Source organism: Amblyraja radiata, chromosome 14, assembly GCF_010909765.2.
Source record: "Amblyraja radiata isolate CabotCenter1 chromosome 14, sAmbRad1.1.pri, whole genome shotgun sequence".
Classification (NCBI taxonomy): Eukaryota; Metazoa; Chordata; class Chondrichthyes; order Rajiformes; family Rajidae; genus Amblyraja; species Amblyraja radiata.
Window position 1 is genome coordinate 54,347,151 of NC_045969.1, and position 27,007 is coordinate 54,374,157.

Here is a 27,007-nt window from a genome sequence, read left to right on the forward strand (position 1 = left end):
TCAAAGCAGGGAGTATTTGAGCAGATACACTGTACTTGCCTGAGATTGCAAGGAAGCCACTTTGACCCAATGCCTCTGGATTGATTTCTCCAATCGTTCCTGCTTTTCATTGGATAATGGTGATCTTGCTTTTATTGCTCCTGATGGAATTTGGGGCAGTTGTTCTGCTATATCACATCTGTGGAAAATCATTAAAGTTACAAGTCCAATTATATTCCTGTGTTATATAAATATTGTGTAATATAAACTGGGGTGGTGGTGGAGGCAGATATGATAACTGTTTCAGAGGCTTTTAGATAGGCACAAGGATAATTTATGTGTAAGAAAGAACTGCAGGTGCTGGTTTAAATCGAAGGTAGACACAAAATGCTGGAGTAACTCAGCGGGACAGGCAGCATCTCTGGAGAGAAGGAATGGGTGACACTTTGGGTCGAGGTCTGAAGAAGGGTCTGGACCCGAAGCGTCACCCATTCCTTCTCTCCAGAGATGCTGCCTGTCCCACTGAGTCACTCCGGCATTTTGTGCCTACAAGGATATTTTAGTTTGGTTTTAGTTTATTGTTACGTGTACTGAGGCAGAGTAAAAAGCTGTTGCTGCGTGCTATCCAGTCAGCGGAAAGTCTATACGATTACAGGATGTGCAGGAAATGGAGGGATGTGGGTTACATGAGGCAGAGGAGATTAGTTTAACTTGATGTCATGTTCAGCATGGACATTGTGGGCAGAAGGGTCTGTCCCTGTGCTGTACTGTTCTATGTTCTATACACACTAGCTTTAAACACTGGATGAAAACGTCCCTGCTCGTATCACGACACCTTTGAGCTTGCCAACCTTTACACTAATGGGCAGAGTTCCTCACATTCATGTTGCCGGGTCCCAATATCCTTCTATCAATGGGACATGTGGCAAATGGAACTAGCTTAGATGAGGCATCTTGGGCCGAACAGCCTGTTTCCGTGCTGTGTGACTATCAAATCACCTTTCCATCCTCTCTGCTCCAAGGAGAACATCTATGCTTCCCAGCTTATTTTTTTCATTTCAAGGGACACTCCAATAAGTAGAAACAAGCAACTACAGATGATGGGTTACACAAAAGAACACAGAGTGCTGGAGTAACTCAGTGGGTCAGGCAGCATCTCTGGAGAACATGGGGAAGTGATGTTTCAGGTCAGGACCCTTCTTCAGTCTAATTAGTATTATCTGCAGTTTCTGTTGTGTACCTTGTTTCTACAGTTCCACACTGACACGATCCTACAAATTAGTGACAATTTTACAACATAGCAAATCAAATAAACCCAAACATCTGTACATCTTTGGAATGTGGAAGGAAATCAGAGCACCCGGAGAAAACTCGTAGTCACAGGGAGAATGTCCAATCTCCGCAGTCAGATTGAACATGGATGTCTGGGGCTTTAAGGCAGCAACTCTACCGCAGCACCACTGTGCCGCCCTAATACTAATTATTACTGATAAGGAGGCAATTGTGACCCAAATAAAATCATGAATTTGCCATATGTATTTAACACTTTATATTAATGTTTTTATTAATAAACCATTCCAAACTTTGACTGAAATGTCCTCGACCTACCGATTTTGTTGTGGATTTTGGTTCATGGAGCAGATCCAAGGGTCAGGCAGTTCTCTGTCATCCACATCCAGGTTAGATGGTAACACTCTCCAACGTAGGCACAGGTCTGACACAAATTACACAAAAATAAACATATAAAAATAAAATATCTTCAGCTAAAGAATAATATGGAATTTTATTTTAAAATACAACCAGTGCACGTCTTTTTAAATTCAAATAGCAGATGGCTTTCAAAGGCCAGACCTACATTTGTTGTCAATCCTTGTATATTCCACGGAGATAACTTGTTGAAACAATGCACAATTCCACCCGGAGAAGGTGCTGAGAGACATGGAATCCCAGCATTTTGGCCCAGACACTAAATTATAAACCACTAAACCAGAATGATAGGAACAAATTCTACGGTGTTGTAAATAAACAACTAATGGGTTAAACCATGGACAACAACATCCCATGTGTATAATTTGCACTACTAGAGCATGTCACCTGCTAATCAATGGGCAAACTCTCACACTTACACTTCCATTTTACCCCACCTAAAATTGTGCATATAAAGGGTTACAGTCACAGTGTCATACAGCATGGAAACAGACCCTTCGGCCCAACACCTCCATGCCGACCAAGATGCCCCATCTAAGCTAGTTGCATTTGCCTGTGTTTGGCTCATATACCTGGCTCATATACCTCTAAACCTTTCCTATCCATGTCCCCACCCACGTGTCTTTGAGATGTTGTAATGGTAGCTGCCTCAACTACCTGCTCTAGCAGCTCGCTCCATAAACCCACCACCCTCTGTGCGAAAAACATGTAAAACAGATGACATATAATAACGTATAACATGTAAAACAAGTGAATAGAAAGTGTATTGGGATGGGACCAGGAGTAATATCTAATAGTTTATACCATTCACCGATCTCATCTTCCTGAGGTTGTGTATCTGGTATTTACTATGTGGGTAGTTTTATAATTCTGATAGTATGGTGTAATACTCTGGGGATTATCTGTTGACTTTCTCTCTCTCGATCCACACCCAGTAGATACTTGCCGCACTGCACAGTGAGTGGGATCTCCACAGCCCGCCTCCTCCTATACTGGACTGCAGGAGATGGTGGCCAGCTCCAGTTGGTCGACACGTATCCAAACTCACTCCAGAACTTTGCAATCCCAGCCCGAGCTGAAAGCACATCAACGTTGACCGTTAGGGTCACTAAACTTAGGAGTTGATTTACCAGAAATAACCACTGCAGTAATTGAACACAGAACCATTACATGTTATATTGCATATTTCTGCTGTCAACCCAGAGCATTTTTTGAAGACAAAAAGGTGTCACTATGCATAATGTTCCTTTTTTACCCCTTTTCTCCTGAGATGCTGCCAGACCCACTGATTTACTCCAGCACTTTGTGTCTATCTTTGGTATAAACCAGTATCTGCAGTTCTTTGTTTCTACAGTTCTACAAGTTGTTTGAGGGCCTGAATGGCATATTTAATTATTACATTTCTAAAAAAGTGAAAATCTAGTTTTCAGGCAGAATACAAACATTTTAAAGGACACTGGTGCATTTTATCCATTGATAAACAGGTGAATGGAGCAGAAATAGGCCATTCGGCCCATCCAGTCTACTCCGCCATTGAAACATGGCTGGTCTCTCTCTCCCTCCTAACCCCATTCTCCTGCCTTCTCCCCATAACGCCTGACACCTGTACTAATCAAAAATCTATCCAACTCTTGCCTTAAAAATATCCATTGACTTGGCCTCCCCAGCCTTCTGTGGCAATGAATTGTACAGATTCACCACCCTCTGACTAAAAGAGGTAGCACGGTTCTTACCAATGTCTAGGCCCTTCCAGTACTGCCGCAAACACTGCCCCATAACTCTCAGTAAGCTGTGGTATTCTCTGGCATCTACAAAGTCTTGCTTGTTATGAGTTGGCTCCATCATTGCACTGGGCACGTTGACCACACCCATGACACCACCACTAGACCTGAGGAAGGGACAGAGACAATGTCCGGTTGAACGCATGGTCAGCCCAACAGTCAACTAAACGCAAGACACAACTTACTACAACTCTTAGAAACATTTAGGCCGATTTATGGATAGAAAGGGTGGAGATTGATATGGGCCAGTTCAGGCAAATGGGACTGGCCCACTGTGCCACTTTGGTCAGCATGGACAAGGTGGGCCGAAGGGCCTGTTTCCATGCTGTGCAGCCCAGTGATAACAAATAAAACAAAATGGAAGAAATTCCTGCCTGACCTTTTATAAATATATTTATATTTTCCCGTTTAAAAACAATAACCACTCTTTTTGTCATTTCTGTTGCAAATCCTCACATTTTTAAAGGTTTATTTAAAATAGATAGTTCTGATGATATACAAAAAACAGAGTGCTGGAGGAACTCAGGTGGTGAGGCACATCTGTGGAGGGAATGGACCTACGACGTTTTGGGCTGGAACCGTTCTTCATTCTGAAGAATAGTCCCAACCTGAAATGTCGCCCGTCCATTCCCTCCACAGATGCTGCCTGACCCGCTGAGTTCCTCCAGCACTATGTCAAGGTTTCAAGGTCACTTTATTGTCACATGTACCAATTAAAGGTACAGTGAAATTCAAATTACCATGCAGCCATACTAAAAAAAAAAAGCAACAACATGCACAACTACATAAAAGTTAACATAAACATCCACCACAGCGGATTCCCCACATTCCTCACTGTGATGGAAGACAATAAAGTCTAATATTCTTCCTCTTTTATTCTCCTGCGGTCGTGGCAGTTGAAGCCCCCGCATCGAGGCGGTCGAAGCTCCTGTGGTTTGGAGTTCCCGAAGTCGGTCTCTAACCAGTGACCGCGGGCTCCATGATGTTAAAGTCCGCAGGCGGTTGGAGCTCTCGAGGTCGGTCTCCAGCAAAGCCGCTAACTCCTCGATGTTAGGCCGCAATGCGGACGGAGATACGATACGGGAAAAAAAATCGCATCTCCCTCGGGATAGTAGATTAGAAAATGTAAAAAAAAACTAAATAACAGTATAAACATACATTTAACACATAAAACCAAACATCAAAAAGGAAGGGGCAGACAGATTGTTGGCGAGGCAGCCATTGCCACCGCCACCCAGTGGACAAGATCTGCATTTCATTGTGTCTTCAGTTCTGATAATTCTCTGGCCTGATACCTTAACCCACGGTCCAGCTGGACTCCAATTCTTTTGTACATTTTGATGAGGCGACAGTTGTTGTAAATGAACATCCCATCACAGTTCCTATTCTCGATGTTCACTCCGAAAATAAAAGTCAGATTATTTGGCTTTTTCAGTGCTCTGTGAATAAGAAGTCAGGCAGTTAGGTGTAGGTCAATTCACAAGACGAGCTGTTCACAACGCCTCAGAAAATGGTGGGTCCAGAGAGACTTTAACACCTCCATAAATGACGACCTGCACACAGGTTGAGAGGACAGTAATTGGAAGAGAATGACCACTGGCCTTTGCTGGGCAGACCCTCAGCTTGGAGGAGGGGGGTGGGGGGAAGGTGACCCTCCACTCGGTCTGGTGGACAACAAAGCCAAGGTGGATCTGCAGGTTCTTTCACAGAGGGGGCAGGAGCCGGTGGTGGGACGGGCAGGAGAGGTTCATGAGAGGCGCACTCCCTACGCTGGGCACCAAAGCACAACAGCCACTGGCCATGCACACATTCCCCCCCCCCTCCCCCCGCAACACCGTGGCAGTGGGATGACAGACCGGCCACAAGATCAGCTCGAGCACACACAGTGCTGGAGGAACTTAGCGGGTCAGGCAGCATCTATGGAGGGAATGGACAGATGGCGTTTCAGGACGGGTCCCTTCTTCAGGCTGATGGAGTGAGGGGGAGAAAGCTGGAAGAGAGGTGGGATCAGGGCAAAGTCTGGCAAGGAATAGGTGGATACTAGTGGTAGACTTGGGGACAGAAGGGCGGGGGGGGGGGGGGGAGGGGGGAGAAAGAGGGTTGATGGGCATGTAGGGAGAATATAGGTCAGGGTAGTGCTGAATGGACGGTATGGGCAAGGTGGGCCGAAGGAGTTGATTCTGTATCTCTTTGACTATTATTTACAAAGCAGACATAAAGCTAAATACCATTACCTCAGTTTTTCTTGATACAGTTTCTTCTTTCTCTCTACATCCTTCTGTGAGACTGATAATTTAGTAACAGCTTTGGCAAGTTGAAGCTTATTCTGGAAAGGATCAACGTTAGAAATCAAAAGAAATGACACTTCATTTTAAGCAAGCTAGTGACATCTAATGATTAACTTTTTGTGAAGGAGCATTATTGGAATAGAATTCTTAACCAAAACCAAACATAAACAATCTACTTTGTACCTATTCAGAATTCTACTATTGACAAGTTTTGAAAATATGAAATTTCAGGTATAGTTTAGTGAATTCTCAACGCACTTGCTCTAAGGCACGAAACACTGTCCAATGAAAAATCCTCTTCAAGAGCCACACGGTTTCCCAGCAACCATCAGTTCTTGAACATCACACAATAACTACGATCTTCTATGGGCACAAAAAAAAGACAGAGTGCTGGAGTAACTCCGCAGGTCAGGCAGCATCATTGGAGAACATGGATAGGTGATGTTTCAGCTCGGGACTCTTCTTCGGGATGATTGTAGTGGTGGGGGGGAAAGAAAGCTGGAGCAGAGGTGGGACAAGGCCTGGCGAGTGATAGGTGGATTCAGGTGAGGGGGGTTTTGATAGGCAGAAGGTTGAACTAAGGCCAGAGATGAATAGACAAAAAGGTGTGAGATAAGGATTTACAGAAGACAGAAGCAGGAATTGAGGAGGAAGAGGAGGGAGAAGGGGAGAAATGGGTGCAAGGCCAAGTGGAGCACAGGTGGAAGAGGAGGAGGGGTTGTGGCAGTTTACGATAACTATGTAAAATTGAAGAATTCAATGTTCATACGTATGGGTTGAAAGCTACTCAAGTGGAATATGAGGTGCTGTTCCTCCAGGTTGTGTGTGCATCACTCTGGCAATGGATGAGGCCCAGGACAGTGTGGCAATGGGAAGGGCAGTTAAAATGGTTGGGAACTGGGAGATCCAGCAGGCCTTGATGGTCTGTGCCTGTGATTGCTCGATGGACTTAGTTTTGCACTATCATAGTTACCTTTTATTACAGTAATTAATGTATTCATTATTACAACTAATTATCTGTGTGTCATTGCTATATCTGGCCTGTTAATCTGCAGCAAGTAAAAATGTCATTGTTCCAACGCCAGTACATATGACAATTAAATAATCTGGACTATATCAGCACAGCATTGGACTATGTTAACATCATGGCAACTGGTCTTGAGGTCTTATCATGCAAGAGGTTGTACGCAAATGTCACAAGTCCAGTCCTGGTGCAGCAAATATTTTGGGGAGCCCTTGACAGAGTTATCTGAAGCTGATAATCAATATCTTAACATTTTTACTTCTGCAAAATCCACAAGACTGGATTGCCAATGTGTTGGTGGTAATCTCAGGAGCAGCTTCTTCCCCTCAGTTATCAGGCTTCTGAATAGTTCTTCCATGAGCTATGGTACTGTCCAATTCACCTCTACCCCATTGTGGACATTGGACTTTGTCATAGATGTCATTGAATCAAACAGTGTGGAAACAGACCCCTCAGCCCAACTTGCCTGCATTTAGCTTATATCTCTCTAAACTTGTCCTATCGATGTACCTGTCTAATTGCACCTTAAACGTTGTGATAGTCCATGCCTCAGCTATCTCCTCTGACAGCTTGTTCCATACACCCACCACCCTTTGTGTTAAAAGGATACCCCTCAGATTCCTTTAAAATATTTCTCCCATCAACTTAAACCTTTGCCCTAGTTCTCAATTCCCCCATTCTGGGCAAGAGACTCTGTGCACCCACCCAATCTATTCCTCTCATGATTTTATACACCTCTATAAGATCTGTTTATGAACTGATGCACTAGAATGCTGAGGACCATATTCTGCACTCTGAATTTATCCCCTTTGCTCTACCTATTATACCTGAGTTTGGCTTCAACATATTTATGTACTACTAGACCAAGTGGGACCCGTTGGGTCCCATCCGCTCAACGCAGGTTGGGGGGGGCCTGCGACGTCACACACACACTAACCACCCCCTATACACAAACACTAACCACCCTCCATATTATATTAATATTATTAATTCACTCCCTATCCATTCCCACCCTATCCACTCACGCATGGCCCCCAACTGACGCGTTTAGACAGGGAGAAGGAGGGGGGTAGAGAGAGAGGGCAGAGAGAGAGGGGGCAGAGACAGAGAGAGATGGGCAGAGACAGACAGAAGGGCAGAGACAGGGAGAGAGGGGCAGAGACAGAGAGAGAGGGGCAGAGCCGGAGAGAGAGGGGCAGAGACGGAGAGAGAGGGGCAGAGACAGAGAGAGAGGGGCAGAGACGGAGAGAGAGACAGAGAGAGACGAAGAGAGGGGGAGAGGGGAGAGAGGCCAGGGGAGGGGAGAGGAGGGGGGTGTTGAGCTCTGCTGTTGGAATAACTTAAGTCACGCACAGTGATTAAGATCCAAATACTGCATTAGCGTTACAGCATAGGTAACTTCATCTTAACACATAACTCAAGATTGAGGGAGAAAGGGAAGTGAAGACTTCTGTTAAACTAGTGGGTGGAGCTACAACTATGACTCATAACATGAGTGACACTGATCTACATCCTCCCTCTAAAAGAATTAAATGTCAGTACAAAACCATTGACTAAATAAGGCACGCATAGCAATTGATAATAAGCTGGAGGAAAGTCCAACATAGCCCGGGTACTTCACGGTGGGCTTGCAAACACGACCAGCACATGCGCGATAAAAACCATCTCCGTCTATCCCCACCGGGGACAGAGTTTGTGTCTTGACTGGTGACGGAGATTGAACCAGCATTCCCAGTGATGAAACAGGGGATTGTAAGCACAGGCGGAGAGGGCGTCGCCACTGGCAGAGCTTATGCGAAAAGGTATGCGAAGAAATCTGTATCGTCCGAACGGTGTGCTGAAGGTTGTTAACTTAGAGAAGTTGCGTTCCAGCGACATCTGCCAGAATGAACTCTTGGCATCTAGTACATTGAATACAGTTGCCTCAGCCATCTACGCTGCAATCTCGTCCACAGTGCACATGGGATAGTGAGGCTGTGTTTAAGTCTTTAGGATTGATACAAATCCATATTTCGTCTTTATTCTTCTTCGTTGCCACAACCATGGTGGAGACCCAATCCGAGGAGTCAGCGACGGGAGCAATTACACCTAGAGACACCATCCTGTTGAGTTCACTTTGAACACGGTCTCGCATAGCATGGGGAATCCTGTGCTGGACGGACAACTGGAAGTACCTTTGGGTTAATGGTAATTGTGTACTTAACGGGCAACCTGCCCAGCTTGTCGTCAAACAAAGTTTTGTATTGTGTCAGGATTTGTTGGGTAAAGTCACAGGTTTTACTCAGATGACAAACAGCAGGGCTGAAAGAGACAAGTCCCAGGTCGCGACAAGCGTTGACACCTAGCAGGGAAGGCACATCCTCACGAACAACATAAAAACTCAGGTTGTGGACATGTGAGTTAAGACAGCAGCGTAACTCGACTTGACCGATAGGGTGCACTGGACCTCCTGCAAATGGGAGAAGGGAGGCAGCCGTAGAAGTGACAGTCTCTGTTTTTCGTATCTTTATCAATACAGCTAGACACATGACGTTACACCTGATCCCTGTGTCAACTTTCTGATAAAAATTCTTGCCATTAACGAGCAAAGCGACCTTGTGATCTAGTTGTGTGTGCAGTAAATCAGACAAGGAGTGAACATCCAAGTTAAAATCTTCGCTAGCAGCCTGCAAATCCGTGGGAGCTGGTTGAGAGCGTTCCGAGAGCAGGCTCTCATGACCGAGTGAATTAACAGATTGTCTTGTTTGCAGTCTGTTGCTACGCGAGTGACAGCATTTGAAGAAATGGTTCCTTTTGTAACCAAAACAACATAATTTTTCATACGCAGGGCAACGGTCACGAGCTGCAGCATGCGAACCCCCAGAGTTAAACCAATTGTCTATTAGTCTAACGATAGGGCTGTCGGGCACTTGAGGAGAACGGCGAGAGATTTGATAAGACATGCCGGCAACATTAATTTCACGATTTTTGTATGGGCGTCAGCCATTTCAGCAATGTGGCAGCGGTTTTCAGCAGTCTCTAGAGTGAGCTCAGCATCTCGCAGTAACTCGTCGCATAATTTATCATTGCGGACACCATAGACCAGACGGTCACGACTAGGCTGTCACATATATCCCTGAAATCGCATCGACTGGCAATGTGCTTCAAAGCACTAACATACATTTCGACAGGTTCACCCTGTCTCTGGCGTTGAGAAAAGAACAAATGCCTCTCCATAACTAAGTTAGTTCTTAACTCACATAACTGTCTGAATTTGCGTAGTAGGCAACCAGGGTCAAGGATAGATTCGGCAGGAGCGATCTGGACACCAGCCGGGTCAAACCTCGCCGGTTCATAATGAAATCTTCTGGCATGTCGGGCAGCTTCTGTGCCTGCTAGATTAAGAAGAATTGAAGCTCGAACACCTGGAGCAGCAGTCAGGTGAGCTGCCTCAATGTAGATTGAGAAATCTTCTTCAAATACGCTCCATCGTTCTGCGAGGTCTTCGTCAAACATCAGGATCTCTGGTTTTCTGAGAGCAGAAGCCATAGTATAACATAAACCGGAGAAAACAACAAACTAAAATAAAAGCAATATAATTAGGCAAGGAGTAAGTCCGTGCACTCTGACACCATGTTGAGCTCTGCTGTTGGAATAACTTAAGTCACGCACAGTGATTAAGATCCAAAGACTTTATTAACATTACAGCAGAGGTAATTTCATCTTAACACTTAACTCAAGACTGAGGGAGAAAGGGAAGAGAAGCTTTCTGTTTAACTAGTGGGCGGAGCTACAAGTATGACTTATAACATGAGTGACACTGATCTACAGGGAGAGAGGATGGGAGGAGGGGGGGGGAGAGTGGAAGGGGGGAGAGCAGGGGGGGAGAGGAGGGAGGGGTGTGGAGGGGGGGGAGGAGAGAGGTCGGGTGTGTGGAGAGGAGGAGAGGAAGAGGAGGAGGGGGTAGAGGAGGAGGGGGGGTAGAGGAGGAGGGGGGTAGAGGAGGAGGGGGAGAGGAGGAGGAGGGGGAGAGGTTGAGGGGGGAGAGGAGAAGTGGGGGAGAGGACGAGGGGGGGTAGAGGAGGAGGGGGGAGAGGAGGAGTGAGGGGAAGAGGGGGAGGGGAGCGGGGCGGGTGGGCGGACGGCAGCTTGCAACCAAAGAAATGCGAGTTCGGCAGCTTCAATCCAGAGGCCGACTTGTTCGTTCTTTCTGCGTCTTTTGAATAACGGGGGCGGGGGGGGAGGGGAGGGAGTGGTCGGGGGGGTGAGGTCACTCGCAGCATGAGCAAGACAGCAGGCACGCAGACCCATTGTGATGTCACCAGTAAGTTTGTAAGTTTTATTTATATAGCACGTTTTAAGTCAACTCGCATTGACACCAAAGTGCTTTACATAAAATAGCTAATAAGTTTCCATACCATAGAAAAAGGTTAACAAAAAATAAAGAAAATGGACACAAACATTATAGAGTTCAACACAAACGTCCCCCCACAGCAGAATCAAAAATTTCCACTGTGGGGAAAGGCACCAGAAAGTTAAGTCCTCTTCCTCTGAAACACCCGAGGTCGGGGCCCATTTGTGGTCTTGCAGCAAGTCCGATGATGTTCAGGGCCCTCTTGCCGTGAAAGGTGGAACTCCGGCGTCGGGTGAAACAATTCCTCAAGCAGCGTGGAAAGTCTAGAGCGGCTGCCTCCTCCCCGGAGACCGGAGCCCGGGGCACTCGTAGCCCTCAGGCCGCGCCGGTTGGAGCTCCGACCCCGGCGAACTCAATCCCTGGCTCCGCGGCGCTCCAAATCCAGCGCCGCCCGCGGCCGGACGCCCGCAGCCACAGCTCCGCGATGTTGGGAGTTGGCGGACACAGCGCTCCGGAGCTTACCGCACGGCGACCCGGTAAGGCATCGCCCGCTCCCTGTTGGTATCCCAGCGCTGCACCGCCGCCGAAGCTGTAGTCCCGGCCGGTCCCGACAGGAAACGCCGCTCCACTCTCGATGGCAGGCCGCGAGGACGGGGCGAAGAAGCAGCTTGGAGGGATGCTGCCTCTCCGACCAGGTAGGGGACTAAGAAATAAAGTTTCCCCCTCCCCCCCCCCACCCACCCACCACATAAAAGAGCTCCAACTAACTAACACACATTTTTTTTTTTAACAGGACTTAAAATAAAAAAAGGTGAAGAGACGGACTGCGGGCAGGCTGCCATACACAGACGGCGCCCACTCCTGCACATCCGTCAATGAAAGACAGTCTTTTTTATTTCAAAGTTTTGTCAGATGTTTTAGCATTTTCCATAATAACTCGAGAAATAAAGCATGAAATTTTAAGGTGATTTCGGACTCCACGAGAAAAATCTCTACTGGAATATGTAAAAAAATGTTACCATTAGTGCGTCGTTTTTTCGAGAAGGTGTGATTATACACAAACAAACACACAAACATCCAAGATCAGACTTTTAAGTATATAGATATATCTGATCTCATTGGATAGCATGTAAAACAAGCTTTTCACTGTACCTCAGTATACATGACAATAACACACCTAAACATATACTTTTGTAAGGAACACTAGTTTCTTAAAATTAATGATTACCTGTTCTTCCATACCATGGTCACAAGTCTTTTCAAACTCCCCCATTTTCAGTTTTGCATCTTGCATCTTTTCCTCTGCTGGAAGTACAAAATCTAAAGTCAGTTTTAGATGCGTTTATTGTTGGCCTAAGGCCTACATCATTGCGGGTAATCCATTTTGGAAGTGTGTACTTTTGAATGAGGTCAGTTGATGGATTTTTCTCTGAAATGTAAATAATTTCTCCTGTGGGTTTTAACAGTGTAATTGATAAAATTCCCACAGCATTGATTACAAGGAGAAAGCCAATCAAAGTTGGCACAAAGTGACTGACATTTGATCATCTGGTGAATTCCAGCTCCTGTTTTTCCAATTCACATCAAATGTTATTATATCAGTTTTAACAGAGTTCTGTAATATTACATCAATGTTTAAAAAGTAAGGTTTAATGAAAACAAATCTAATATTCTGTGCTTGTAGAACAAAGTACAAATGTTAGCAACATTTGGGAAAGAAAGGCACTGATAACTCAGAGAATAATTGTAGCATGTGTCTTTCTTTAAGATGTGCAGACTATATTTCAAAGTGACAAATGGTTATCTAACTTTAGACTTTGAAGATAAAATTAACCTAATGGAATGTATAGCTGGAAGAATCATTTTTTTGATTTTTCAACCTAAATCAAAAACCGTATCCAACCCCCTAATGATTTATTGGACAATATATACTTCATTTGACCTTAAGAATATAGAACTGTACAGCACAGGAACAGGCCCTTCAGCCCACAATGTCCGTGCCGAACATGATGCCAAATTACATTAATCTCCTCTGCCTGCATGTGATCCATATCCCTCCATTCCCTGCAAAGACCGACGTGGAATGTTACGCACTTGATGGTAGCCTTCCTTGCTTACTGGGAGTCCAAGATATCCAAAACAGAGAATCTGTGATGTTTACCGATAGAATGAGTCATTGAAAGCATTAATCCCTACCTACTTTGACAGCAAGATCTGCTTCCTCTACTTCTCTCAAAGTACGTACTTTGAATCCTTTGGAAAAGTATGTGTACTTCCTACAGAGATAGTAATAAATGTCAATTTAAAATCAAGTCACGCTTTCAACAATGGTTGCTTCTAATTTTTTATGGATGTTAGCTCTAATGAAAGCCAACTCTGCAACATACAACCTACCTTTGCATCAATAACTCAGTACATTTCACCAGTGATGCAAATCTAAAAAAATACATAAATATTGCTCGTTTCCAATTTCACATTCAATACTTTACAAATAGTTACAGTAACAAATGTGTTTAATATGGCAGTCAGAATATAGAAATACAATATATAAATATAACTGTGGAAATTAAGGAAAGCTGACTTTAAAAAATAACTTTTTTTTCTCTGTTAGACTAGAAGAAAGTCATGAATGATCATCAGATTAAAACATCTCCTATTTCTCAATGTGGGAAGGAGGTAAATTGTTCTTGAGAAATAATATGGTGTAGAATTTCAAAGAGGAGAATTTTAAAACAGGTGCAACATTTGGTCACGGGCAAATAGTTTTCTTACCTGGGTCTGTACAATGAGAAGATGAGAGGTTTAGCGCGGACCTTCTTCCCCTGGATATAAATCTTCATGTGTGGGTCAATGTACAATATTGCAGCATAGGCTCTGAACGAATAGTGTTCGGGCTGGCTGTGGAGGTACAATGCAGAAATAGCATCCAAACTTTGCTTTATAGTATTAAGTGTCATCAAAATCAGAAGGGTCAGTCTACCAGTTGAAATATGGTGTAAGAAAGAACTGCAGATGCCGGTTTAAATCGAAGGTAGACACAAAATGCTGGAGTAACTCAGCAGGACAGGCAGCATCTCTGGAGAGAAGGAATGGGTGACGGTTCCGGTCGAGACGCTTCTTGAGACGTGGTGCTTTTCAATCGACATTCATAAAGAATCTACTGAAGACGGTTGAGATTTATTTATGCCATCGTAAATAAACGTGTAAAATTTGGAGAAAAACTGAGTTGCACTTTAGTATATTTACACCAATGTTACAACCCTAACATTAAGCAATAAGGGAATATTTTTGCTCAATAATAACACCGAAAGCTGATGATATTTCCATGGTGATGTATCAAGAAAGCAATTAAGGCAAGCCTTCTAGAGACCCAAACAAACAACTGGAAAATCTCCAGTGATATCCCACAGATTCCTTGCACAAACCCATTCTATCCGGTCTGAAGAAGGTCCCTAACCCGAAACGTCACCTATTCACCATCTCCAGAGATGCTGCCTAACCCGCTGATTTACTCCAGCAATTTGTGTCTTTCCATTCCATCCAAGTATGGTCTGGAATTAGAGTCAGTAATGACATGACTCCAGTCTTACCTGTCACTTAATAGAAACTTACATTCCATTTCTCACCATTCCTGTCAGCAACAGATCGGACGGGTCTGATACAACATCCAGTTCTGGTTCTCCATCATCATTCAGCTTTACGTTGTAGATAATTACCAGAGTGCCTGCTGAGCAATCACAAATAATGCTTTATCTTGTGTGAAGATTGCTCGGCATAATGCAGATGTGTCAGATGTGCTGGAGAAATGTGGAGATGTGCGGTAAACGCATTTCAATCCGGCAATGTTCAAAACCTGTGGACTTTGCTGTAATGACCAGTGGGATTAATCATTCTAAGTGGCTTCAGGACACTATGTCATAATTCGTTTGATTTTCATCAAAATTATATCTCAAAAATAAAAACTCCACCATTGATGTATACCACCCAGAATATTTATTTAAATAGTTATAACACACCTTTCACATTCAAAGGACAATTTACCGATTTTCCAACCTACCTCAGTATGGCCACGCATTTTTTTCTACCTGCACTTTTTTATCTGCTCTTTCTCTGTATCTATAATACTATATTCTGCATGCTCTTTATTTTCTCATGTGCACTACCTGATGTACTTGGGTTTGGTGCGATTTTCATTTTTCATTTTATACATAAAATGTTTTTCATTTTATCTTGACGCATGCGACAATAATAAACCAATAATTATTAGACGATCATCAAATATTCAGGCAACTGAATCATCCTACCACAGCCAGCGTGCAGTGCTGAACTACTATCCACCTCTTTGCTGACTGTCGGACTTTGCTGGCTTTACCTTGCACTAAACGTTATTCCCTTATCATGTATCTTTTCACTGTAAATGGCTCGATTGTAATCATGTATTGTCTTTCTGCAGACTGGATGCCATGCAACAAAAGCTTTTCACTGTACCTCGGTACACGTGACAAAAAAATAAACTATTCAGTTGATCTTCTGAAGTAACCTGGGTTTTATTTTACATGGTGAACCTTCTGAGTTATTTCACAGAGCTGATTCATTAATGTATGAGCATCAATAAATAAATCGCTACTCATTTCTTTTATTGCATCTCTTACCGCTTGATCCTGTAATTTTATGAAACTGTTGCATGACATCGAACTCGGTGCTGAATGGGGAATATTTATAAATTAGTGCCATTTCAAGGGAAAACGTCTGGTCATCAGTTTTTATGGATTCCTGAGTTGAAACAAACCATGATGGCACTGGTACAATAACCTGGGGAACAAAACCAAGACCCAAGCATTAGATATGTTTTAAAAATCAAGAACCTGAATGCCAGCATTGTAAACATGCTTCATATTTCACTGTTGCAGATATAACACCATGGAAACAGGCCCTTTGGCCCAACTCATTCATACTGGCCAGGTGCCCCAATCCAAGCGAGTCCCATATTCCTCTGAAACTTTCCTATGCATAAACAGTGCCCTCAAGCCACTCTCTGTCCTTTATTGACCTCTCTCCCCCCCTGGGTTTGTAGTAGACGTAATCTCGCCTAGAGGGAACAAGGACAGAGTTCCCCTGTTCCTCACCTTTCACCCCACCAGCCTCCACATCCCACACATCATTCTCTGACATTTCCGCCACTTCCAATGTGATCCCACCACCAGTAACATCTTCCCATCTGCATTCCTTGTGTCGACTTCCTCGAGGAAGCCATCATTTGGAGCTAGCAGTTCTATTGATAGAAAAGTCCAGCACAAGAACAGGCCATTCGGCCCACAATATCTGTGCTGAACATGATGCCTAGACCAACTCATCTGCCTGCACACGCTCCATATCCCTCCATTCCTTGCATGTCCACGTGCCTATCCAAAGGCCTCTTAAATTCCACTATTGTATCTGTCTCAACCACCACCCCCAGCAGCAAGTTCCAGGCACTCACCACTGTGTACACAAAAAACTTGATTTAGATTCCCCTTGCACCCAGGTTGAATCTCTTGCTGAAAAAGTAAGTAAAATTATGTGATATTAAAGTTCTCTTTCCTGTACCTCATCAATACCTTCTTTCTCATAAAACGTTCGAGATAACAGGATGCAGGTCATGGTATTGGTTTTCTTGGTGAACAGAATTAAGTCCATACCTATTCTCATTGCCCCTCTACAAGGAAGAAGCAGCAGTTAGATATGCAATATATTTATCTGTGTCATTACATTTACAGGCCTGTGAAGCTGCAGCAAGTAAGAGTGTCATCGTTTCATTACCAGTACATTTAGAAATTAAACTCTCTTGACTGTCGAGATCTAAAGCGTTGAATATTACGATCCACAAAGTTACAGTATTAGCTTCCCAGACTACAGACTATAAACCAGATCACAGAATATGTACAACTTGCTGATCCAGTTATTCATGACGTCACGAAGATAGACACAAAAAGCTGGAGTATCTCAGCGGGACAGGCAGCATCTCTGGATGAAAGGAATGGGTGACTTTTCATGGCGAGACCCTTCTTCAGACAGAATCACCATCAGCCATGATCATATTGAATGGCAGTGCAGGCTCGAAGGGCCGAATGGCCTACTCCTGCACCTATTTTCTATGTTTCTATGTTTCTAATCTCTCCACAAACTGTAGGCTGCACTAGTCTAGTCTTGACAAGTATGTACAAGAATAAATGGTAGAAGTTTAACTTAAATAGTGAATCTTCTTCTTCTTCTTGCCTATGGCATGCACAGCCTAGAGTTGAAATTGTGAATTGCATGTTGCAATGCAAGATTGAAATTAAAAATGGATTTCCAATATTTGTACTGGGAATTATTGAATACAATGGGACAAATGATAACATCTTGAATACTGGTTTAGGTGTAGGTTTGTCACGTGCATTGAGGTACAGTGAAGAGCTTTGTTTTGCATGCTATCCATCAGATCAGATAATACTATACATAAATACTATCGAGTGAAACTCAAGTACAATACGGGCAACTGTTTTACTCGGAGGGTAGTCTGTATCTGGAACGAGCTGCCAAGGGAAGCCGTCGAAGTGGATATACAGTAATTATAAAATTTTAAAAACATTTGGGCATATACGTGGATAGGGAGGGTTTAGATGGATATGGGTCAAATGCAGGCAAATGGGACTAGCCCAGTATGCCAACTTGGTCAGCATGGACAAGATGGGCTGAAGGGCCTGTTTCAGTGCTGTACAGCTCCATGGCTTTATGATACAACATAATCCAGCCACCATTAAACCTGCAGAGGTTGTATTATCTTTAACTGAGATGATTGAGTTAGATTTATAAAAAAGATCCATCGAATGCAAGGAATAATTAAAGTACATAGATTATTGTAGCTGGCAGTGGTGCTGTCGGCCAGCTGTACCCATTCCTGGGGTAGGGGAGGAGATGGGTTTGGGTGAACTCGAGATTCCTCAATTAAGGTGAATTTCGACAATGAAGGTTTGGAAAACAAGTTTCATGTAGTTCTCTCAGTGATCAGCTATGGCTTCCACTGGCTTGACCCATTCCCTGCCTGTCAAGGATGCTGCTATTCCCCTGAGCTCAGCTGGAATCTCTCCCTCCTAAATCAGGCAACTCCATTTACTATATTTAACCCATGCACCTCTTGAAGATAATGCCTCCTCTTTTATCATTCCAAAGTATATTCTGGGGCAGTCGTGTTTCTAGACTATCTCACCTTCCAACCTTCATCAGTCTGAAGAAGGGTCTGGACCCGAATCGTCACCTATTCCTTCGCTCCATAGAAGCTGCCTCACCCGCTGAGTTTCCCCAGCATTTTTGTCTACCTTCCTGCCTAAATGCTTTCTTTTCACAACCTCAGGATCAGCAGTTCAAAACCATCAAGTTCCCCTATCAACACTGTCTCTAGTTCCTGCCCCTAAAGCTCACCGAGCAAAACTACTTCCCTGTGAAGGACTAAGAAGAAAGATGCCCCAGAAACTCACGACTTCAATCCATTTCCATACTGTCCACTGAATGGATGATCTGATGTCCTCTTCGAAGATTTCCCCAAATGAATAACATCAGCTGCTTCATCTACAAATTGCAGAACAATTATTGAAGTTCAACGTGTTTAAATCCAATAAATACTTTATATGAAGGTACAAGTTCTATATTTTTTATTTCAATAACATGTTTTATTCTTAAGCACTAGTGATGCAATCTCTCTGCATAGACATTCCACCTTCAATTCATTTTCATATAGTATCTATTTTGGACAGGTACATGGATTGGAAAGGTTAAGGGGGATATGGCCAAATGTAGGGAGGTGGGACTAGTGTAGGTGGGGCATCTTGGTTGCCATATCCAGTTGGGCTGAAGGGCCCATTTCTGTACTATATTTAGTTTTAGTTTAGTTTAGAGATACAGCGTGGAAACAGGTCCTTCGGCCCACCGGGTCCGCGCTGACCAGCGATCCCCGCACATTAACACAGTCCTACACCAACTAGGGACAATTTTACATTTACCAAGTCAATTAACCTACAAACCTGTACGTCTTTGGAATGTGAGAGGAAACCGAAGATCTCTGAGAAAACCCGCACAGGTCACGTGGGGAACGTACAAACTCCATACAGACAGCACCCATAGTCGGGATTGAACTCGGGTCTCTGGCGCTGCATTCGCTGTAAGGCAGCAACTCTACCGCTGCGCCACCATGACCACCCTATGTGTCTCTATGACTCTATCTGAAAGCCATTCATGGATCCTCCTTCAACAAAGCACCCAAGAAACTTTGAGAGTTCCCCCAGAGTAGGGGCTCAAGAACCAGAGGGCATAGGTTTAAGGTAGAGAGGAAAGATTCAATAGGAGCCTGAGGGACATGGATGAGTCGGGCCCGTGTTGTATAACTCTATAACTCCACAGTGGAAATGGAGCGATATTACTTGCTGAATGAGCAAGTGAAGACTGGTTTCCATTGTTACACCTCTGTAACATCACCGAGATCTCTTGGTTCAATGATCCAGGATTAGCACACATTAAATAAATATAAGAACTATTAATGCTAATTCCAAAATAACCTTGGGGGTTTGGGTGAACTCGAGATGCTTCAATTAAGGTGAATTTAAGGTGGGGCAGCGGAGCAGCAGCGGTGCAGCAGGGATGGAGCAACCGTGCAGCAGCAGTGGTGGGTCAGCAATGGAGCCGTGGTGCAGCTCTGCAGCAGTGACGTAGCAGCAATGGGGCAGAGGTGCAGCAGCTGTGGAGCAGTGGTACAGCAGTGTTGGGGCAGCGGTGGAGGACACCAACGGCCACGCTAGGCCAGGCCGACCCTGCAACGCCGCCAGGACAACAGGCCTTCATGGCTGAGAACCCTGCACTTACAAACTGGGACTTGTAAATGGTGCCGAATCTGTTAACTGTATACTGTCTCAGGGTACTACTGCTACACCCTTGTGCTGTATCTGAGATGCTTATCTAAGATGTATCTGATGTTTAGTGATAATTGTACTGAACTGTATACAGCAATGAATTATACTGTACCTCGGTACATGTGGCAAATAAAGTGTCACTGAACCATGAACACTGAGGCAGCTGGTCTTAAATGTACTTACCAGGGTCCATGCCGACTCCGTCGTCCAGAAAACACAACATAATGCCCCCTGTCCCTTGTTCGTTCTCTTCTGTAATTATGAATCAAATGAATACTCGGTTACACAACTTCCCACTTCCACATTTCCCCAAGGTGCCGTTACAATCACTCACTGCATTGTGAAACTTTATACCAAGTGCAATATGCAACAGAATACAAAGTACAACTCCTAAGTGTGATCTGGCCCTTTGCATGCCGTGCCATTCAAAGTTTGCTTCTGCAACAGTGCCTACATGTACAAAACGCTAAAATACTGAACGCCTTGATACATCCCAGAAGATAAAAAGGTGAAATAAAAATCATTTTTTTCTTCACCCCTAACTCGAGACAACATCCCTCCCCAGCCCAACGGTCGGTGGTCGTGAAATGGTGTAAACAAAACCATGGGAAGGCTTTACCCTCTGACCTCCTCATCCTAATCCACTGCTGGACATTGAGAGACAGCGTCCGGTTGGGGACACCCCTCAAACAACGGCAGGGATATCACCCCAGGGGGCCCCATGAATGACCAGGATGTTTTGCCCAAAGACCCTTGCTCGCACTATTCAGTAGAACACTGTTGAATGCACAGTCTGGAAAACGTTAATATCACAACTGACTGACACTTTCTGCAGATTATTTTAATGAGTTTTGACATTCAGCATGAAAGCAGACCCTTCGGCCCTCCGAGTCCTCGCCGACCATCAATCACCCATTCACAGTAGCTCTGTGTTGTCCCACTTTCTCATCTATTCCCTATACACTAAGGGGCATTTTACAGAGGCCAAATAATCTACAAACCCACACGTCTTAGGAAGGGGAAACTGGAGCACCTGGTGTAAGCTCATGCTAATGGAATATATAACACCATGCTCACCAGTTTCATTTTGCAAGCACATGATATCACCTATCCATGTTCTCCAGAGATGTTGCCTGACCTGCTGAGTTACTCCAGCACTTTGAGTCTTTCAATAATATTATACTGTGGCGGCTCCCAGACCAAAATGGAACAATGAGCCCATATAACATCTAAAGACCCTAGAGCACCAAGGTAATTTGGAAATCCAGGATTACATCAACTATTTCATTTTCCATTTTTTATCCAAACAGATTTAGCACACACAGATCTGACGTATTTACGAGGATACTCATTTCTGTAATGGAGTTTTGGTATAGATTTCATGGCCTGACACTCCGCTGCTGTTGCAACTCACCCGTGTAAATGCTCAGTTGTGTAAATGTCACAACCAATTGCTCAGGTGTGTAAACTCACCTATGTACATGCTCGGTTGTGTAAATGTTACAAACAACTCATGTACATGCTCAGTTGTGTAAATGTCACAACTCACCTGTGTAAATGCTCAGTTGTGTAAATGTTGTGTAAACTCACCCATGTACATGATCGGTTGTGTAAATGTCACGAACAACTTGTGTAATTGCTCAGTTGTGTAAATGTCTCAACTCACCTGTGTAAATGCTCAGGTGCGTTGCTCTGGCATCCCTGCAAATACACAAATTATTTCCATTATATCTTTTTCAATTTTTATTTACAAAGCAAGAAATATTCAAATACAAGATTGGTTTCACAAGTTTACAAGTTAATGGAGTAGAATTAGGCCATTCGGCCCATCGAGTCCACTCCGCCATTCAATCATGGCTGATCTTTGCCTCCTAATCCTATTCTCCAGCCTTCTCGCCACCTGTACTAAAAATATCCACAGGCTTGGCCTCCACAGCCCACTGTGGTAATGAGGTTCACAGATCGACTGCCCTCTGATTAAAGAAGTTCCTCGCCTCCTTTCTAAAAGAGCGCCCTTTAATTCTGATGCTATGACCTCTGGTCCTAGACTCTCTCACCAGTGGAAACATCCTTGCCCCATCCACTCTATCTATGCCTTTCATTATTCTGTAATTTTCAATGAGGTCCCCCTCAATCTTCTAAACACCAGCGAGTACAGGCCCAGTGCTGTCAAACGCTCATCATATGCTAACCCACTCATTCCTGGGATCTTTCTTGTAAACCTCCTCCGGACCCTCTCCCGAGCCAGCACATCCTTCCTCAGATATGGGACCCAAATTTGCTCACAGTACTCCAAATGCGGCCTGACTAGCACCTTATAGAGCCTCAGCATTACATCTCTGTTTCTGTATTCCAGTCCTCTTGATATAAATGATAGCATTCAATTTGCTTTCCTTACTACCGATTCGACTTGCAAATTTACTTTTTGGGAGTCTTGCACCAGCACTCTCAAGTCCCATTGCACCTCCGATTTCTGGATTCTCTCTCCATTTAGAAAATAATCTATGCCTTTATTCTTATTACCAAAATGCATGATCCTGCACTTTGCTATACTGAATTTCATCTGCCACTTCCCTGCCCACTCTGCTCATCTGTCCAAGTCCTTCTGCAGAGTCCTTGCTTCCTCTACGCTGCCTGCCCCTCCACCTACCTTAGCATCATCTGCAAACTTTGGCCACAAAGTCTTCAATCCCCTTATCAAAATCATTAATATACAACGTGAAGAGAAGCAGCTCCAGCACTGATCCTTGCGGAATTCCAATGGTCACTGGCAGCCAAAGGCCTTTTATTGCAACTCTTTGCCTTCTGCCATCCAGCCAACCCGCTATCCATGCTCAGTAGTAGGCCCCCTTCGGTCATGACTGACCATGGGTGATGCATCCTAGTTTGCAGGTGATGTGTGGTCGGATGCAAGCCTGGGCGATGTCATATGGAGGACAGGCTGTTGCCCATGCAGCCCGTCCCCCCTCTCCACGTCGCTGATCGATCCAAAGGAACAGCAGGGCCGTTACAGTTTGGCACCAGCGCCGTCGCAGGAGCTGCCAGAGCGAGGTTGTAGACAACGACGAACTGCCTTAGGGGCTCCGACTCCGGATTTTCTTGAGATTTACTCAGGAGCCTTTTCCATGACTGGATATGGCCACATGGCAGTGGAGGTTTTAAATCAGAGTTTTCCCTCTCCTAGATGGACTGCCTTCCCAGGCTGACGAGCCCCATCTGCCCAAGACTCGTGGGGGCGGGAGCGTCTACCTTCCCGTGCAGGTCTATAGCACCTGCCCACTGCCCAGATGCTACCATCCCCAACCCTAAACTCTAACCCTAACGCTAACCAAAACATGCCACTGCCCACTGCTATCCATGCTAGTATCTTCCCTTTAACACCATGGGCCTCTCATCTTCCCTTGCAGCCTGACATTTAACAGTAGCTCTCTGGTAACTTTATATTACGCAACAGAAATAGATGGGCGTCAGGTGGTGCAGCGGTAGAGTTGCTGCCTTACAGCGCCAGAGACCCAGGTTCGATCCTGACTACGGATGCTGACTGTATGGAATTTGTAAGTTCTCCCTGTGACCACATGGGTTTTCTCCAGGTGCTCCGGATCCCTCCCACATCCCAAGAATGTACAAGTTTGTAGGCTAACTGACTTTGGTAAAATAGTAAATTGTCCCTAGGGTGTGTAGGATAGTGTTAGTGTGTGGGGATCGCTGGTCACGGAGGCCCAGTGGGCAGAAGAACCTGTTTCCGTGCTGTATCTCTAAACTAAACTAAAAGAAGGGAAAGTTGAGTGCCGTGTTTAGTGAACTGACAACTCCATCACAGCTGCTCTTGTGCGCTTTTCAAAACCAATGTTATCCCATAAGTAACACAACCAAAGTTTCCAGGCCTTTATCCCTGTCTGAAGAAGGGTTTCGGCCCGAAATGCTGCCTATTTCCTTCGCTCCATAGATGCTGCCTTACCCGCTGAGTTTCTCCAGCATTCTTGTCTACCTTCGATTTTCCAGCATCTACAGTTCCTTCTTAAACACTTTATTCCTGCTGTATGACTCTACAAATCTGGAGGCTAAACATAATTTACTTGTACCTACAAACTTCTGAGAAACTTAACATCATGCAACCCTCTTGACTGGATTTCCAACACCACTGTAAATAATTGTTTTATCCACCAACAGTGCACTCCAGCTACAGTGTGTATCATCCACAAGATGTATTGTGGTTACTCAACTAGACTCCCCCACCCAACCCTATCTCCTAACTCAACCACCAAGAAGAACAAGGACTGGTGCAGCCCAGAAACACTGAGCTGACTACTGAGCGGCCAAACCTCACCCCACCCAGTGTGGACATTTATCACCAATCATTCATCATTGCCGAGTCTAAAGCTTGAAGCTCCCCCCACTGACATCATTCTGGAACAGCTTTCACCCTAAGATTTCAATTTCACAACTGAAGTCACTGGGTGGCGCCTGTAATGGCCGCCTTGCCAACAGTCTGTCTTGTCCCTTCTCTTTTTTATTATTTTAACTGTCTTAAATGTTTGTTTCAATGTTGCTTGGTATGTTTTATGTGGGGGGGTGAGGATCTGGGGAAACTTTATTCAGTCACTTACCTCAACGGAGATGCGATTTTTCTCCGTGTCGCATCTCCGTCCCCACTGCGGCCTAACAACGTGGAGTGGTGCAACCTTTCCTGGAGACCGGCCCGGCGCTTCAAGCCGCGGGTGCGGAGTGGACTTACCATCGTGGAGCGGGCGATCCTTTGCAGAGGAACGCCAGTGAAAGGGCTCCTACCGCGGGGCCTGCGGACTTTAACACCGTGATGCCGCGGTCTCCAGTAAGAAGAGACCGACTTGGGAGCTCCATGCCGTGGAGTGTTCCGATTCGTCTCGACGCCGGGGTTTCGATCATCCCGACGCGAGGGCTTGGACATCGGACCTTCGACAGCGGCGAACTGCGGAGGGTTCAAAGGTCCCGACCACGGGTGAACAAAGGAGGAAGATGACTGAAATGTATTGCCTTCCATCACAGTGAGGAATGTGGAATCCACTATAGTGGATGTTTATGTTGAATTTTATTTTATGTGGCTGTGTGTATAGTTGCTTTCACTTAGTATGGCTCTATGGTAACTCAAATTTCACTGTACCTTAATTGGTTAAGTGACAATAAACACAAACTTGAACTTGAATATAAATCTGAACTATCAATGAAGATTCTTTAAATATTAAATCAAAAACACAAATCCTTCAGCATTGACGGAACCTCGTTCAAAATTCATAATTATTAAACAAATTACGTTATCTGAAGAACATGATAAAGTAATGTGTTTAATAGTTATGAATTTTTAGTTTGAAGGGTCTTGACCCGAAATGTCACCTATTCCTTCTATCGAGAGTGGCTATCTGACCCGCTGAGTTACTCCAGCTTTGTGTCTATCTTAATTTACCTCTTGATTGATTGCAATGAAGATAAATCAGGTTTTATTCACCAGGTGTTGGAGTATAGATTGAAAGTTTTATTCAACACCTCGTGAATAAAACCTGATTTTATCAATTTGAAACTACTCAATTTCAACCACAAAAGCTGATTAGATTAACCCCATTTCCAGTTCTTGGTTCACACTCTACAAGGCGGTGGTACATCAAGTGTACATCAAGATGTCTCTTCCAATATGGCTTTAGATTCCACCACCCTTTGAGGCAGTCAATAATAGGCCACCAACAATCTGAGTGTCAATGTTCCACTTTGACTAATCTATTATCACTTCTACCTATTAATCGAAATCCATAATGTCCCTGTCCCTGTCCCATCTGCTCTGTTGGGTGAAATTGGTCCTTCATACATGCAATCTAGATCACATATAATTCTATACACCTCAATCAAAACTCACCTCAACCTGTTCCATTCTAAATAACCACAACCTAGAGAATGTTGTCATCTTAAACATTATTTATCTACCCTTTTAATTAAATTAATATTTGATATTCATTTCACCAGATTCTTACCAAAATGGGGTTGACAGGGAAAAATAGATCAGCCATGATCAAATGGTAGAGTTGATGTGCCAAATGCCTGATTCTGCTCCGATATCTAATGATCTAACATCGAAGGTAGACAAAAATGCTGGAGAAACTCAGCAGGTGCGGCAGCATCTATGGAGCGAAGGAATGACATTACTTCCTATGTCACTGCAGAACTTGGACTTTTTCTCTGTAACTGTAACACCATATGCTGCACTCTGCTATTGTTCTCTTTGCGCTACTGTTGTTATTGTGTAAGGTTTGATTGTTGTCACAGAGAGAATGATTAGATTTGAGCAGACAAAACCTTTTCATGTATCTCGGTACACATGACAAATAATGAACCAATACAGTACCTTGCATTATCCACCAATTCTGCTAGTGCACCAAAGAGGAATTCATGAGTGGTTCTGTAAACAATGGTGTTATTAAAAAGTGATTCAAAAAATGACAAAAACACAAATATGTGGGTAATTGTAAGTAATTCTGTGAAACTTACGAGTTTGCATGCAGATAGTCAGGGGTGAGCTGCGCTCGAGGTAACTCGACGTATCGGTCTGCCATTTTGATCCTCACCTTCTATCCTTCTTTGTACCTTCCAAAATTATATCAACAGCTAAAACCTACCAGCTCGGTTCTGGAAACAAATCGAAGACCTAAGATTAATGAATTTTACAGATCCTACACCAATTTATTTTCCATTCCAAACTGGAGTCACAACATGCCAACTGGTCCATGAAGAGTCCATGCTTCTGCCAAGTTGCCCAACACCTGCTGTGACTGGTTGATTCGGTCAAAAACTAGGAAGAAGTTAAATGCAGTGATAACCAGGTCAGTTTCCCAATTGGAAAGGGAACAGAAGATGTTCATCAGATATTACCTGGGCTTGAGTTTAGAAAGAGGTTAGATACGCTGCGACTGTTTTCTTTGGAGTATAGGAGGCTGATCTTATTGAGGTGT

At 44.2% G+C, this 27,007-nt stretch overlaps 1 protein-coding gene across 1 annotated transcript; it reads right to left on the reverse strand.

Moving 5' to 3' along the window:
• Positions 1-26,611, reverse strand: LOC116980248 (ATPase MORC2B-like). Its single transcript, XM_033032301.1, has 18 exons — positions 26,547-26,611; positions 26,404-26,457; positions 21,700-21,734; positions 20,217-20,285; positions 18,609-18,699; positions 16,699-16,807; positions 15,765-15,924; positions 14,725-14,836; positions 13,885-14,010; positions 10,102-10,290; positions 8,815-8,953; positions 5,702-5,793; positions 4,769-4,906; positions 4,208-4,219; positions 3,420-3,568; positions 2,633-2,761; positions 1,588-1,693; positions 1-178 (listed from the first exon to the last, which is right to left on the reverse strand). Exons 1-18 carry the CDS (start codon positions 26,609-26,611, stop codon positions 1-3), a joined length of 1,953 nt encoding a protein of 650 aa, XP_032888192.1.
• Positions 26,612-27,007: the final 396 nt, after the last annotated feature.